The 14,933-nt window shown below is 48.6% G+C and overlaps 1 protein-coding gene across 6 annotated transcripts in view; it reads right to left on the bottom strand.

Annotated features, from left to right (window-relative positions):
• The window catches only part of LOC125632890 (uncharacterized), a 79,023-nt gene extending 64,784 nt beyond the window's left edge, over positions 1–14,239 (bottom strand). For 3 of the 6 annotated variants that reach the window (XM_048841763.2, XM_048841766.2, XM_048841767.2), the window contains exons 1-2: positions 13,917–14,236; positions 11,240–11,341 (exon numbers count right to left, since the gene is read on the bottom strand). In XM_048841763.2, coding sequence (XP_048697720.2) covers positions 11,240–11,341; positions 13,917–14,069 — 255 coding nt within the window. In that variant the 5' untranslated portion in view covers positions 14,070–14,236. Of the gene's footprint in view, positions 1–643; positions 751–11,239; positions 11,346–13,916 lie in introns of those variants that run through there. The other 3 variants (XR_007355442.2, XM_048841764.2, XM_048841769.2) reach the window with 3 other exon arrangements.
• Between the last annotated feature and the right edge of the window lie 694 nt (positions 14,240–14,933).

The following is a 14,933-nucleotide window of genomic DNA, read 5'->3' as shown; positions in this document are numbered from 1 at the left end:
CTGCTAAACAAAGATCATCCAGGCAAATCTCCACACTGCAATAAATAAATAATAAAAACATGTCACCCTTTTATAGCACCCGTCACCCAAGCACCTCCAAGACCCCTGAATTTAGCAAATCACTTAACATTAAGACCCATTGAAGGCAGCGAGATTGAAGCACACGCTTGAGTGCTTTGCTGAATTGGGGCCTATGCACTCAAACATTCACTGACTTAAGCCTATGAGAACAATGAATACAAAGATTGCAAGTATAAAAGATGATTTGTTCTGTTCTATCCTACCCAAGATTCTAGGTAGTCCGATAGCTCCTCCTTGTCGTTTAGCTAAAGAAAATGGATTTGAAACCACTTTTCTAATGTATGGGCTTTATTAACTACCTCCAATAGATAATAACTAATACGATCACAAAACACATAATCAGATAACTACTGCTAAACTTACTGTAACATTCCCTGTCTAACGCACAACAGAACAGTCAAAGAGAAAATAAATTCATCAGACAATCATCACATGAATATCAAATAAATCAATGCTGCTCCTCCCAAATCTACCTAACATCCTGAGATTATGGTCTTTTTTATTTTTTGCCATTGCCAACCCCTAAATTAAAATACCTTATTAAGGTCACTAAATTACTTACAAAGTAACGGGTCTGGACCAACAGTCTACATAAGCTCAAGGGTTTCAGATCTCATCATCCAACTGGAGCATCTCCTAGATCCTCAAACCACGGGAGCCATCCAATCCCTGTGTGTGCCAAACATAGGGCATGTCTTCACTATGGGCTAAACCGGCGCCTCTGCGATTCATACAGCGGCATCATAAAATCATAGAATCTCAGGGTTCGAAGGGACCTCAGGAGGTCATCTAGTCCAACCCCCTGCTCAAAGCAGGACCAATCCTCCAATTTTTGCCCCAGATCCCTAAATGGCCCCCTCAAGAATTGAACTCACAACCCCGGGTTTAGCAGGCCAATGCTCAAACCACCGAGCTATCCCTCCCCCTAAAATCATAGAATATCAGGGTTGGAAGGGACCTCAGGAGGTCATCCAATCCAACACCCTGCTCAAAGCAGGACCAATCCCCAATTTTTTTGCCCCAGATCCCTAAATGGTCCCCTCAAGGATTGAGCTCACAACCCTGGGTTTAGGCCAAGGCTGAAACCACTGAGCTATAGCTTCTTCATCGATTCAACAAGTCTGGTGAAGATGCAATAAGTAGATGGGAGAGTCTCTCCCACTGACTTAATCAATCCACCTCAATGAGAGGCAGAGGCTATGTCAATGGGAAAGCGCCTCCCGTCAACAAAGCACGGTGTAGGTACCGCTTTAAGTCGACGTAAGCTACATCAACTTAAGTTATCTAGTTTACGTTCCTTAACTAGCATAACTGACATCGATTTACAGGATTAGTGTAGACAAGGCCTCTGTACTAAGCGTTTTGTCCCTCCGCTGGCCATCTGGCTGCCTGGAGCTTGACTCTTCTCTCCTTAATATAGTAATGTTTTGTAATTGCAGCTGCAATACGAGAGCCAGGGATGTCAGGATCTCTCTCAGCTTGAGGGACCATGGAACCATTAGGTCTCCTCAATGGAAAGGACAACTTTGCTGCATTAGATTTGCAGGGCAAGCGCAGGCCCTTGGGATGATCTGCACTGAATAACAACTTCATCATCTAACTCTTACACAGGGCGTTTCATCCCTAGATCTCAAAGCGCTATACTAAAGAGGTCAGTATCATTACCCTCATTTACAGATGGGGAAACGGAGGCCCAGAAGACCAGTGGCAGAACTGGGATTAGAACCTGGGTCTGGCTCCCAGTTCAGTGCTCTGAGCAATATCCCAGGCACGAGAAGGCGTTTTCTATATACTCAAAGACAGAGTATGGCAGAAAAATGGGCTATTAACTCTCATCCTGTGCTTTTCCCCCGTGCCAGCATGCACTGGAAAAAGCTCATCTTCCCTGAGGGAGCTTCACATTTCTTCTAGCCTCCTCCTCTGCCACAGCCCCTTTGCCTGCTCCCACCATCAAACCCATCCCTCAGGAGCTATGCCCTGCCTGCATGTTGCTGCTCCCAGACCCAGGGGAAGGTTAGGACCCGGCCCTGAGACAGGACGTTCAATCTAGACAAATGCAAAGTACTATATGAGGCAGGAAACATCGACTTCAGAACTGCAGCACAGGGTGTATCTGGCTGGGCGGTAGTACTCTTGAAAAGGCTCCGGGGGTTACAGTGGATCACAAATTGAACATGAGCCAAGAATGTGATGCAATTGCAGAAAAGGTGACTATCACTCCAGGAATGTATCAGCGGGAGTTTCCCTTGTGTAAGACAGCGGCCGTAGCTGCCCCGCTCCACTCTGCACTGATAAGGTCTCAGCTGGAGTATGGTGCCCAGTTCTGGGTGTCACGTTTTAGGAAAGATGTGGACAAAGTGGAGAGCCCAGAGGAAAGCAACACAAAAGATAAAAAATTTATAAAACCTGACCTCTGAGAAAAGAAGAGTGAGGGGGGACCTGATAACAGTCTTCAAATACGTTAAGGGCTGTTATAAAGAGGACGGTGATCAGTTGCTCTCCATTGAAGGTAGGACAAGAAGTAATGGGCTTAGGCTACAGCAAGGGAGATTTAGGTTAAATATGAAGAAAAACTTTCTACCTATAAAAGGAGTTCAGCTCTGGAAGAGGCTTCCAAGGGAGGCTGTGGAATCCCCGTCTTTGGAGGGTTTTAAGAACATGTTGGACAGACCCCAGTCGGGGACGGTCTAGGTTTCCTTGGTCCTGCCTCAGTGCAGGAGGCTGGACTGGATGACTTCTTGAGGTCCCTTCCAGCTTGACATTTCTCTGATTCTATGTCAGGAATAGGGCAATGGGAAGTTGGGTGGTTCTGGGTGGGAGAGAGCAAAGGTGGTGACAGAGAGAGAGGGAGCAAACGGAGAGCAGGGAAAGCAAGGAGAAACTGAGGGAGACACTCCAAGAATAACCTCATGTAATGCCTGGTGGCCGAGGACGGCTAGGGGAAGGGCCCAGAGCAATAGTCAAGTGTGCGTGGGTGCTGGGGTAGTTGGGCTGTTGATTGGTATCAGAAGGAGTCTGGGGCAATGGTCAGAGTCCTCACAGCGGTCAGTAGCTGGAAGACCCAGTCTGAGGGGCAGGATCGGTGGATTGGGAAGGGGAGGTCAGGCAAGTCAGCAGGGGCAACAAGGTAGGGCCAGGGGAGGCAGTTTAGTCAGCAGGCAACGGTCCGTTGCTCAGACAGCTTCCTCTTCCTGTTGGAGCCTTTATATGGTCCAGGTACCCAATGAGAGTGCTGCCCGTCCATCCAGTCATGGCTTCTGTGGTCTGTAGGCCTTCAGCACTAAGGCTGTTGGTGAGGGGTAGCGGTTCAGTGCCCCACCGTAGTACAGCCGCTAAGGTTGTTGCCTAAGGACCTGGCAAAGCTGGGCTCAGTAACGAGGCCCTCAGTAGGGGGAGCCCAGATCCTCAGGCTGGCCCAGGGGAACCTTGGCTCTGAAGTGAGCCTCTGCTTCCTACTCCACAGGGCTGGCTGCATTTTGTTGTTTCCTGGTGAGTGGTCAAGGACTAGTACATCTCTGGGCTGTAAAAACATGTTGGCTGCTATTATTTATTATGTATATTATGATCGCACCTAAGGACCAGCGCCCCCTTGCGCTAGGGGCTGCACAAACATAGAACAGATAGCTATTCCCCACCCAAGAGAGCTTACAATCTAAATGTACAACTATAAAGAACAGGTGGAGACAGGTGGACAGATGAGGGACACAATGAGACCACAGTGGCTGGCATGATGGGCAGTGATCTCAGCACAGCAGCGGCCTAACTGTCAAGTGTTTTGTAGACCTCACAGGCTAAGGGGTAATATGGCCAAAGCAACAAGCCAGGAAAAGGATCTTTGCGACAGCCATTCGCGTGTTCTCAGGGTCAAGGCCCTGCCTGGTCTGTCCCCACCCTACCCATCGTCTCTCATGAGCTTTGTGACAGCCAGAGGGGAGGAAGTTGCCGTAGGTGAGTCGTAAGATGAGGAGGGCCTAGACAATGGCTCTCGTCGTGTGGACAGAGAGGAAAAGCTGGATCCTAGAGATGTGATGCAGAAAGAAGCATCAGGAATTGGACATGGCCTGGATGCAAGCCCACAGATAGAGAAGAGCTGAAGAGGACGTCCAGGTTACAGGCCTGAATGATGACGAGGATGGGGGTGTTTCTCACAGAGACTGAGAAAGGCTTCTGACCTGGACTGTATCCAAGACGACAGCTCCTGTAGCCCGTTACCGCCAGCCCTCCCTTAGTTCCCGCATACTACAAGAAATGGTTCTCGCTGCCCCTCTTCCCCATCAAGGCTGTGCAAACCTCAAGAGAAATCTCCTTCCAAGGCAGCACTTAAGGCTGGACTGCAAGATTTACTGTTGCTACAAAAAAGCTCCCAGGCCCGTGGTGCCAATTGAAGGTCCTCGTGGCAGAAGAAATGCCTCCAACGCATCTTCCTGACCGACGACAGCTCCGTGCTGACGCAGTAAGAAGCTCGTCATTAGGCATGAAGGACTCTCGCCGGAGCAGCTTTGGAAGATCACTCAGGCTGATACTGACAAATGTCAGCTGAGAGGGGATTTGTCTAGCTGCTCTCTGCTCAACAGGCTGTGACATTATTACACAGAGATCAAGCTTGGTAAACGCTTGCCGTTATTCCTAAACCTGGTGCTAGATCTGCCTGAGTGAGACACAGCATGTCATTTCCCTCGTCTCTCTGTCTCTGGGATAGCTCAGGGCAGGGAGACTCCTATTTATTATGCACTCACATTTCTCTGACATTTTTATTTCTGAGCTTGTTTATTGGCTGCTGTGTAGTCCAGTGAATGGAGCACTGGTCTGGGAGTCAGGAGTTCTGATTCTCTAGCACACACTTTTAGCCCTGGTGTTGCTTAGAGCTACTGCTTCTGGCCATCGGGTGGCAAAATCCATGAAAGTCAGTATGTACTGCTTTCCTCTGGGTGTCTTTTTCGGAAAAGGACCCAGAATATCCACAGCTACTCGCTGAAATGGAACTTCAATGATGGGGAGTGGCTGGAGAGGGGCTTTGACCTGGTCTTGGGGTTTTCCCACTCTTTGGCACACCTCACAAGACTGGACATAGGTAGAAACATCCTTGCCCATTCCCTCCCAGTGGAATGACCCCCCCAAACGGTCTTTGGTCCTGTTCACCCAGCATGGCCACTAGGGTGATCATGGGCTAAGCTCAAGAGCTTGGCCCGGTATTTAGTTGGAACTACCAACTGTCTCTGAGGATGCCAGTCTTCCTGGTGTCCACCAGAAAGAGTTTCCTTGTATAAAAGTCCTCTTTCTATAACAAATCTGGATCGATTAGAAGAGCTGAGAGGCGGTGGGTTGCTCCGTGCCGCTGTCCAAGCTCTCTGGAGGCTTTCATCTGCTTCCTGTTCGGTCTGGAACTGTTCCCTTGATGCTGGAGACATCAGTTCCTCATGGGATTGTGGACCTAGGCTTGGTCCCTCTGGAAGCGATATAGGGGATGGAGCTGTTTCTGTTGACTGTGAACCGCTCTCCGCTGGTGCACTATGTTGGGATTCAGGCTCCGGCTGAGCCTCTTGTGTAGGGTTATCGGCTGCTGCCAGTTCAGGTTCGGTGGGGCCCTCTGGTGTTGAGGTTGCAAGTACTGGATTCAGTGCTGGCACGGGGTCTGGTGTTGGTTGTTTGGCTGGTTCCGGTTCTGGGACTGGTTCCGTCTGGGTCTCTGGGACTGGATCCACTACTGCTGTTGCAGACATTGGCCTGGGGTCCGGGTCCATCACCTCTGACTGGGTCCTGATAGAAGTTTCCGGAACAGAGCTAGGCCTCACGGCTTGTTTAGCCTGGCTGCGGGTGACCATTCCCACCCTCTTGGCCTGCTTCACATGATTGGCCAAGTCTTCCCCCAACAGCATGGGGATGGGATAATCATCATAGATTGCAAAAGTCCACATTCCTGACCAGCCCTTGTACTGGACAGGCAACTTGGCTGTAGGCAAATTGAAAGAGTTGGACTTGAAGGGTTGAATCGTCACTTGGATCTCTGGGTTGATTAAATTGGGGTCCACTAAGGAAGCATGGATAGCTGACACTTGTGCTCCGGTGTCCCTCCACGCGGTGACCTTCTTCCCGCCCACACTCACAGTTTCCCTCTGCTCCAAGGGTATCTGGGAGGTATCTGGGCCTGTGGACCTCTGGTGTGATTCCGGTGCAATGAACTGTAATCTGTTGGGGTTCTTGGGGCAGTTGGCCTTTACATGCCCCAGCTCGTTACATTTAAAACATCGTCCAGCTGACGGGTCACTGGGGCGAGGAGGGTTGCTGGAGAACGGGGTGGTGGGACGATAAGGGGTCTGGAGGGTTCTTTGGGAGGTAGGTGGGGCTTTGGGCGGCCCCCGGTAATAGGGTGTGGTCTGGGGTGGTCCCTTCTGGTCTCCGCTCCAACTGCAACCAGTTTTCTTCTTCTCTGCCACCTCCACCCATCTGGCTCCAATCTCTCCTGCCTCGATTACAGTTTTGGGTTTCCCATCTAGGATGTATCTTTCTATTTCCTCAGGAACACCCTCTAAGAATTGTTCCATTTGCATTAGGAAGGGCAAATTTACTGGAGATTCAACACTTGCTCCTGATATCCAGGCATCCCAATGTTTCACAATGTGGTAGGCATGTCGGGTAAATGACATGTCTGGTTTCCACCTTAGGGCTCTGAACCTCCGACGAGACTGCTCGGGTGTTATCCCCATTCTGACTCTTGCCTTGGATTTAAACAGTTCATACTTGTTCATGTGTTCTTTAGGCATTTCAGCTGCCACCTCAGCTAAGGGTCCACTGAGCTGCGGCCTCAGCTCTACCATGTATTGGTCAGTAGAGATGTTGTACCCAAGGCAGGCCCTTTCGAAGTTTTCTAAGAAGGCCTCAGTATCATCACCTGCCTTGTAGGTGGGGAACTTTCTGGGATGGGAAGTGGTACCTGGAGAAGGATTGCTAGGGTTTGTTGGTATATTCTGCTGGGCCTTTATCCTCTCCACCTCCTCCACATGCTTCCTCTCTTTTTCCTTCTCCTCCTCCACATGCTTCCTTGCCTCCATTTCCCTCTTGTGGGCAGCCTCCTGTACCTCCTTCTCCAGCCGCATGAGTTCTATCTGTCTTTCATGTTCCCTTTGTTTTTCCTCAGCCTGAAATTTGGCTAATTCCAGCTGTAGTCGAGCTGAGGATTTGGTCATTCTAACCTCTCTGTTTTTAACTAACTTTACACCCGAGGTTTAGAAATAAACAAACAAAACGTGGTTGTAAAATTTTGCTGTGCTGGAATAGAATACCTATTCTCCGATAGTGACTGTCAGCCTACAGAAAAAGACAATTCCCTTGTCTCTGCTCTGGGCCCAAATTAAAGCAAAAAACCTCCAACTACTTGGAAACCTGCTTACCCAGCCCAAAGAAAAAGCAAATGGGTAGAACACACACCCCCTATTTACTTTTAGGAAGAAAAGAAGAAAAAACCTCTGGGTTGGAAGACTGTGAATTTCCCTGCAGGAGTTAAGTACCCTGCCTCCAGGCAAAGAAAACCTGCAATTCACAAGATAATCCCCTTTTGTCTCTGCTTGGCCACAAAGCAGAGAAAAAACAATCTGCTTTCAGTTTCAACTGCTTTCTGGACTTCCTTTCCAAAGGAAAAAAAAATTTCTTTTTAAAATCTGTATTTCTAGTTCAAAAAATCTCAACTGGATCTCAAAATGATTTCAGGTTAATCCCACCACTATGCCACCATGTCAAGGTTCCTCCCCCACTCTGAACTCTAGGGTACAGATGTGGGGACCTGCATGAAAAACCTCCTAAGCTTATCTTTACCAGCTTAGGTCAAAACTTCCCCAAGGTACAAAATATTACACCCGTTATCCTTGGACTGGCCGCTACCACCATCAAACTAATACTGGTTACTGGGGAAGAGCTGTTTGGACGCGTCTTTCCCCCCAAAATACTTCCCAAAACCTTGCACCCCACTTCCTGGACAAGGTTTGGTAAAAAGCCTCACCAATTTGCCTAGGTGACTACAGACCCAGACCCTTGGATCTTAAGAACAATGAACAATCCTCCCAACACTTGCACCCCCCCTTTCCTGGGAAATGTTGGATAAAAAAAGCCTCACCAATTTGCATAGGTGACCACAGACCCAAACCCTTAGATCTGAGAACAATGAAAAAGCATTCAGTTTTTTACAAGAAGACTTTTAATAAAAAATAGAAGTAAATAGAAATAAAGAAATCCCCCCTGTAAAATCAGGATGGTAGATATCTTACAGGGTAATTAGATTCAAAAACATAGAGAACCCCTCTAGGCAAAACCTTAAGTTACAAAAAAGATACAGAGACAGAAATAGTTATTCTATTAAGCACAATTCTTTTCTCAGCCATTTAAAGAAACCATAATCTAACACATACCTAGCTAGATTACTTACTAAAAGTTCTAAGACTCCATTCCTGTTCTGTCCCTGGCAAGAGCAGCATACAGACAGACCCAGACCCTTTGTTTCTCTCCCTCCTCCCAGCTTTTGAAAGTATCTTGTCTCCTCATTGGTCATTTTGGTCAGGTGCCAGCGAGGTTACCTTTAGCTTCTTAACCCTTTACAGGTGAGAGGAGCTTTCCCCTGGCCAGGAGGGATTTCAAAGGGGTTTACCCTTCCCTTTATATTTATGACAGGTCCAGATTAGCTCCTCAGGCATTTCAAGATCACTTTCAGGAAAGCTCTCTCCTGGCCCGGGGTAGGGAAGGATGGGAAAGGGTGGCCTTGCAGTTACCTCACATGCAGACTGGTCCCCTGGCCAGTGGCTGTTGGGAGTGTGTGCTGATAAGGCCGTTTACAGGGGATCAGACTCCGTGTCCAGCAGGACACATACTAGGGCAAAATCTACCATGACAATGGGCCTGGGCCAGAGTGGTAAAGCTATTTGGGTGCCTACAGATGCCTAGCGGAAGATGCCTAGGCACTTTTGAAAATCTGTGACAATCAGGGTCCAGACACGCCAGGGGGAGAACAGGGGGGCTGAACCCCAAAGAATATGCAATTGAATCAACTGACTGTACACACTATTCCTGTACTATGAAAGTGTATCGGGTAAGGTCTTTTAGGAAAGCCGGTGATGCAGGGGTGATAAATGTAATTGGGAAGTGAGTGTATTTACGTGATATGAGGAACTCTGGACACTCACTGATATTATGCTTTAAAGTCTGGGACCAAATGATGGGAGGAACGGGTTTTCACCCAGAGACGAGGGAAGGCAGCTACCTGCCGGCCCCCAATGGAAATTAAGCATTATGGAATCAAAACAATGGAAGCCCAATTAACATACAAGTCAGCAGGGGGATGGGAAGGGAAGAACAGCAGATCAGCCTGACTCTAGGGACTAAACACAATGAGTTTGGGGAAACATGAGCAGAAGCAAAAAGCCATTTCGGCCTCCATCACTGAGGGGACAATAGGCTACAGCACGCTTCAAGCCTGGGACAGTCGGGTGCCCCGGTTTGGGGACTAGGGATTGTGATCGATAAGGAAACTGCTTAGGCAATGGTTGCAACTTGCTAGAATTCAAGTTTGAGTCACAAGAAAGCACATTTTGTTGTTTTTATTTGTAACCTTTCCTCTCTGTTTCCCTCTTCTGTGGGAGCCCTTCAACCTATGTTCTGTGCTAATAAAAGTAGGGTGGCTTTCTTACAAGCCCATCTCAGTGCTATGTATGAAAGTGAAGGGTAACATCCACAGCCGAACTATCAGGTTGGTGTGAGCTCTGGCTCTTTGGAGGCAGCGAACTGGGTAGCCTCTGTGAGGGCCCAGTGAGAGGGGCTGGACAATACAGAGGGGATGGCTTGACAGAGACTCCAGACTGGAAGGGCTGTAGGCGTCACCCTACAAGGAGCCACCAGGCTGGTGGAAGACAGGGTGAGGTCACTGTGCTAGTAGCAGGCTGCTGGTGGCAGGGCCCTGAGCCGAAACTTCCCAGCACAGAAGCACCCAGGGTCACAGGGCAGATGGAGACACAACCCCTTACTGGTCTGGGTGAACCCCCAAAGCGTCACACCACCCATCCGCATCTTTAGGTGCCTAAATACCTTTGAAAGTCTGGCCCTTTGTTTCTCTGTCCACCAGCCTTCCAGACCATAGCGCCCTCTCCCGCTGAGCAGGTGAACTGCGGCCCTTTCGCAAAAACATTTGAAAAACTAAATACCCAAAACATTACCAGACATGATCTGGGCTTAAAAAAGACACAGACACCCCACCGCTGTGGAAGGGAGTCCCAAGTAACAAATTGCAGAGCCACACAATATTTATCATGGACCCTTACCTTCTCTCCTCCTCAGCATGTCTATAGATGTACACAGATGTTTATTTCTGTGCACAAATACATAACAAATAAAGGCCAGTGCCTTGGACCAGACGACCTCCAGCTGGCACAAGCTGCCAGACTCCTTTAACCATAGGCTTTAGAGATGAAAATGACCTATTGCTTACTCACATCTCTGCTACTACAGGATTATTCCCATCACAAACACTCCTCCCTGCTCAATTCAGTCCAGTTCTAGATGATTCATACCATGGAGTTTTCCTTAGGAGGCTCTTCCAATGTCTAATAGACCGTAACGCTAGGAAACATTTCCTGATATTCCTCATACGCTTTCCTAAGCTCAGGTTCAGTCCCTTGCTCTTTGCCATAAACAATTCCTCTCCCTCCTCCATGTCTATTTCATTCACATGCTGTCAGATGAAAGGCTCAGCTTGTTGTTAAGGCACTGGGGAGGTTCTCAGATAACATGGGTTCAAATCCCAACTCCGCCACAAGCTCGCTGTGTGCCCTTGGGCAAATCACTTCATCTCTCCATGTCTCAGTTCCTCACCTCTAAAATGGGGATCGCAATTCTTCCTTTGTCATGCCTATGTAGCTATTCAGCTCGCTGAGCAGGGACTGTCTCTCACTAGGTGTTTGTACAGCGCCCAGCATGATGGAACCTTGACCTCACTTTGGTGGTACCGTAATACAAACAATGAATGAGAATACTATCAGCAAACAATTATCAGATCCCCTCCTAGTGGTCACGTAGCCCATAACTCCATACTGTACGGAGTCCTTTAACATGAATCTCTCTCTCCTTGCTCCACTTATTCCCATCAGGGCTATGGACAGCAAGATAGTAAGTGGTCTCTTACCTTAGTTTGGTCTGAAAGATTCACTCCCAGCTCCAGCAACCTCTCGACAATGGACAGCCTGTTCTCTCTCACCGCGATCATGAAGGGGGTCAGGCCTGACTCCTGGAGGAGACAAGACAGGCATTGCTGACTGAGTCCCTAGATGTCTGAGTCATCACGGACTATTGCTGCTCATTTCTTCCTAGAAAGGTCACCTTTCAGGCAACCACCACTTCAGCACCTGACCCCAGCTGCCATGCTGGTGCATGGGGAGGAAGGCTAAGATCTCGGGTAGCAAGGGTCCCAGCCCACACTGTGCTGTCTAAACATGAACAATTACCCTCAAAACCCACCTTCCGAGATCTTTCCAAGAGGTGAAAATGGAACTACTCAAGCACGATTCTATTTGGCCCAGTTTGAGATTAGAGCCGAGTCAATCAGGACTGTAAGAACTGCTGGGTTTGTCTTTACCCAGGCCTGGAGTTTCATTAGATTGCAGCTGTTTTAGGGCTGGAACAGCTTGGCCATCCTGTTCCCTCCTGAGGGAGCACTCTGCCTCAGGCATGCCTCAGGCGTGTCTCTGGGGGCTTTTCTTTTCTTTAGCCAGGTCTGTAAACCCTGTGCAATCCAGTGTGACCCAAAGCACCCCTTTATTCACACGCTGCACACTACTGTAATAATCTTTATACAAAATATGCCTTGTGAGACGTCAACTGAAAACTAACAACACGCTAGGGAATAATATAGTGGTGAAAAGTAGGGAGCAACATTATACGTAAAGTTATGAATTCCCCCTGTATGACTATGTTAGCACATGTTCAAAAACAGCCCTGCCTAGGCAAAAGATTTTAAAGCAGGTCTAGAATAAACAAAGGGATGCGTGTTTACCCCAATTTACATATAAGTAGCAAACGGGATCATCAAGGCAGCAGGGGACAGAAAACAGAATAATTTGCATTTCAGCAAACATAAATGGGGGAAGAAAGGGCGCAGAGCCTCCTTCATCACCAGACTCCATGTTGCTTTCCTCACTGCTTGAATAAACTTTACTTTGAGGCGTAACCTTCAGAAGACTCCAAGGTTCACCAGACTGTCAAAGAAAGGGCCAGAAAACCCCATGTTTTCTCTTTCACCTAAAATGACAAAGGCATCTGTGCTGTTATGCCTCTGGAAGAGGAGGAGGATCCATCACCATCTTGCTGGCAGACTACAGGTGTCAAAAGCCATCTTGCCAAACCCCTGAACCAAAACTTGCTAGATTAAGTTTGAGACTTTTAGAGGCGTGCTTTCACTTTCAGTTGCTGGTGACCATTTCTAATTTTCTCTCTCATACTTGAATTCACTTAAAACCCTATCTTCTTTTGTTCATAAACTTGTTCTTGCTGTTCATCTAAACCAACAGCATTGGGTTTGTACTCCAATGGGTGTCAACTCCAGTTAATGTGGCCAGCTGGGGTGTTGTGTCTGGTTAGAGGAGCAAATGAATCAAATTATTTCTCTGAACTGTCCTGTAGAAGGGTGGAAATTACAGAGCACAAGGTTTGGGGACAATTCGGGACTGGGATTGCATTGGGGTCACCCTGCAAGTAGCATCCAAGGCTGCTGGAAGCTGCAGACAGGCTGCTGGGGTCAGAACTGCTGTACCAGGGCTGTCTAGCACACAGGCCCTCCGGGTGTGACCTGCATGCTTGTAGGCTGGTTGTGAGTGGCCCAGGTTGGGAGCTACAAGAGCAAAGCATTGTGAGGCACCCAGGGTTACAGGGCCCGCAGTGACACACAAAAAATCAGGGCCTACTTTGGTAGATGAAGGTTAAATCCAAGCCCAAAGCTCTCGACCCTGAATGGCTAAATGCCCTCTACAGCTAGTGGCACCAGTTAGCAGCATGGGCTCAAGACTCCAGGACCGTTCCATGCTGGGTGGCTCAGACAGCGCTGCTCAGCATATGTGGAGCACTCCAACAGACAGCCCCCTTTGGACGGGATGGTTCACAAACGCTATCCAATTAAATGATTCCTACTCCTCTGTCCATACTGAAGGCTGGTTTTGTGGCTGAGGCTCTGGGTTAGGGCTCAGTAAATCCAAGTTCAATCCCTGGCTCTCCCTCAGACATTGTGTGAGACTTCGGGCAAGTCACCTAACCTCCCTTCACCTGCGCTCTCCATTTCTAAAACAGGGGCGGTAATGCTTCCTTTATCTGCCATGTCTATTGAGACGGGAAACTCTTCAAGGCAGGGACCGCCTCACTATGTGTTTGCACAGCGCCTAGCACAATGGGGCCGGGATCTCAGTCGTGGTCCTGCATGCACACAATAATAGTGAAGCCACTGGCTAAAATATCCCTGTTCTTAACAAGGAGAAGCCATTCAGCGTGAACCACAGCTAGGAAGGAGAATGGGAGCAGAGTCGTCAGTTCATGCAGGTAAGAGAGGATTTACCCGCCTATTCCAGCTAGTGGAATACTTTGCCTCCAGCAAGGGTGAATACTAGATGACGCAGACAGAGCCAAACCCCTGGCTCCCAAGGCACTTGACCATTTACGCACTGGAAAGAACCATGATTAGCTCCGGTGACTCCAGCCCTTCCCCTTCCTCCCTGCCTCCCACCGCCCCCCAAAATCATCATAACATCATTTATTCTTTTGTATCTGTCATACCACAAGCCAACGCTGAAATAGCTTCTTGGCTGTTGGCTACTTACTTGGTCAGTTTGGGAGATGGCTGGGTCCCCCTTGTCCATGCCTCTCAGGGTCTGCTCCAGGGTGATCCACTCCCCTTTGGTGGCCAGCTGCAGCACCCTGCTGCCAGAGGCGAACGATCCTGGGGGGCTGAGAGACGAACTGTTCTCGGACATTTTCCTTCTCTTCCCCCAACTCAGATTCTTTTCAAGGTCAGTCCTTGCACAGCTCCTTGTAGGGAATCATATTTCTGCTCTCCTCGGCTGTGCTGGGAGAAGGCGTCTTAGGCAGTGACTGATGTCAATCTCTCTTTCTTTTGCTCTCTCTTGGTAGGAGGTAATTGCCCCCCCCCCTTTCTTTCCCCCCTATTCTCTATTGATTCAGACTCTTCCAATCAGAGGGACCTTTCAGCTCAGGCTCTGGTTAAACTTTTCTAACTCCTCCTTTGTGTCCCGGTTACCTTGACATCAGCCTCCTGCAGGGGGGTGAGGTGGGGGTTGGGTTTTCTGCCCGTTAAAAAGCTGCCTTTATCAATTTTCCTACAGGAGCTTAATTCAGTCAAGTTCACAGGCCTGAGGTAGGAAAAACGCAACTCATTCTCGTGAGGATTGCGTCTCATCACCATCCTACAGTGAGCCGGATTCGAAGAGTTACTGCTGCGGCTTGGCCTTTCTTGCTCGAGACAGGCCCAAGATGTCACCCTCCAAGAGCTGAATTTGCCCACATGCACTTGGGTTCAGAGTCAAGGGTTTTAAGCCATTTCCCGCCAACCATTTTCTTGGGCATTTTTTGATGAAAAAGCTGCCAGGATCCCACGTGATCTAACAGCAGCAGATTCTCCCAGGGCTTATAATTTCAATGGGGAGGAGAGGGTGGGAGGCAGGAATTCAAGCCATAGGACTGGAAAGGACATCCTGTGTCAGGCAACCCCATCATACAAACTTCTTAATCACTGTATCAAGCTCCATTGTAAAACAAGTTAGAAAAGCGTATCCACGTTCACAGCCGTTGCACGCAGAAAGAGCCGAGAGCGGTTTGCA

Source organism: Caretta caretta, chromosome 2 (genome assembly GCF_965140235.1).
Source record: "Caretta caretta isolate rCarCar2 chromosome 2, rCarCar1.hap1, whole genome shotgun sequence".
NCBI lineage: Eukaryota > Metazoa > Chordata > Testudines > Cheloniidae > Caretta > Caretta caretta.
This window is presented reverse-complemented; position numbering and strand designations above follow the sequence as displayed.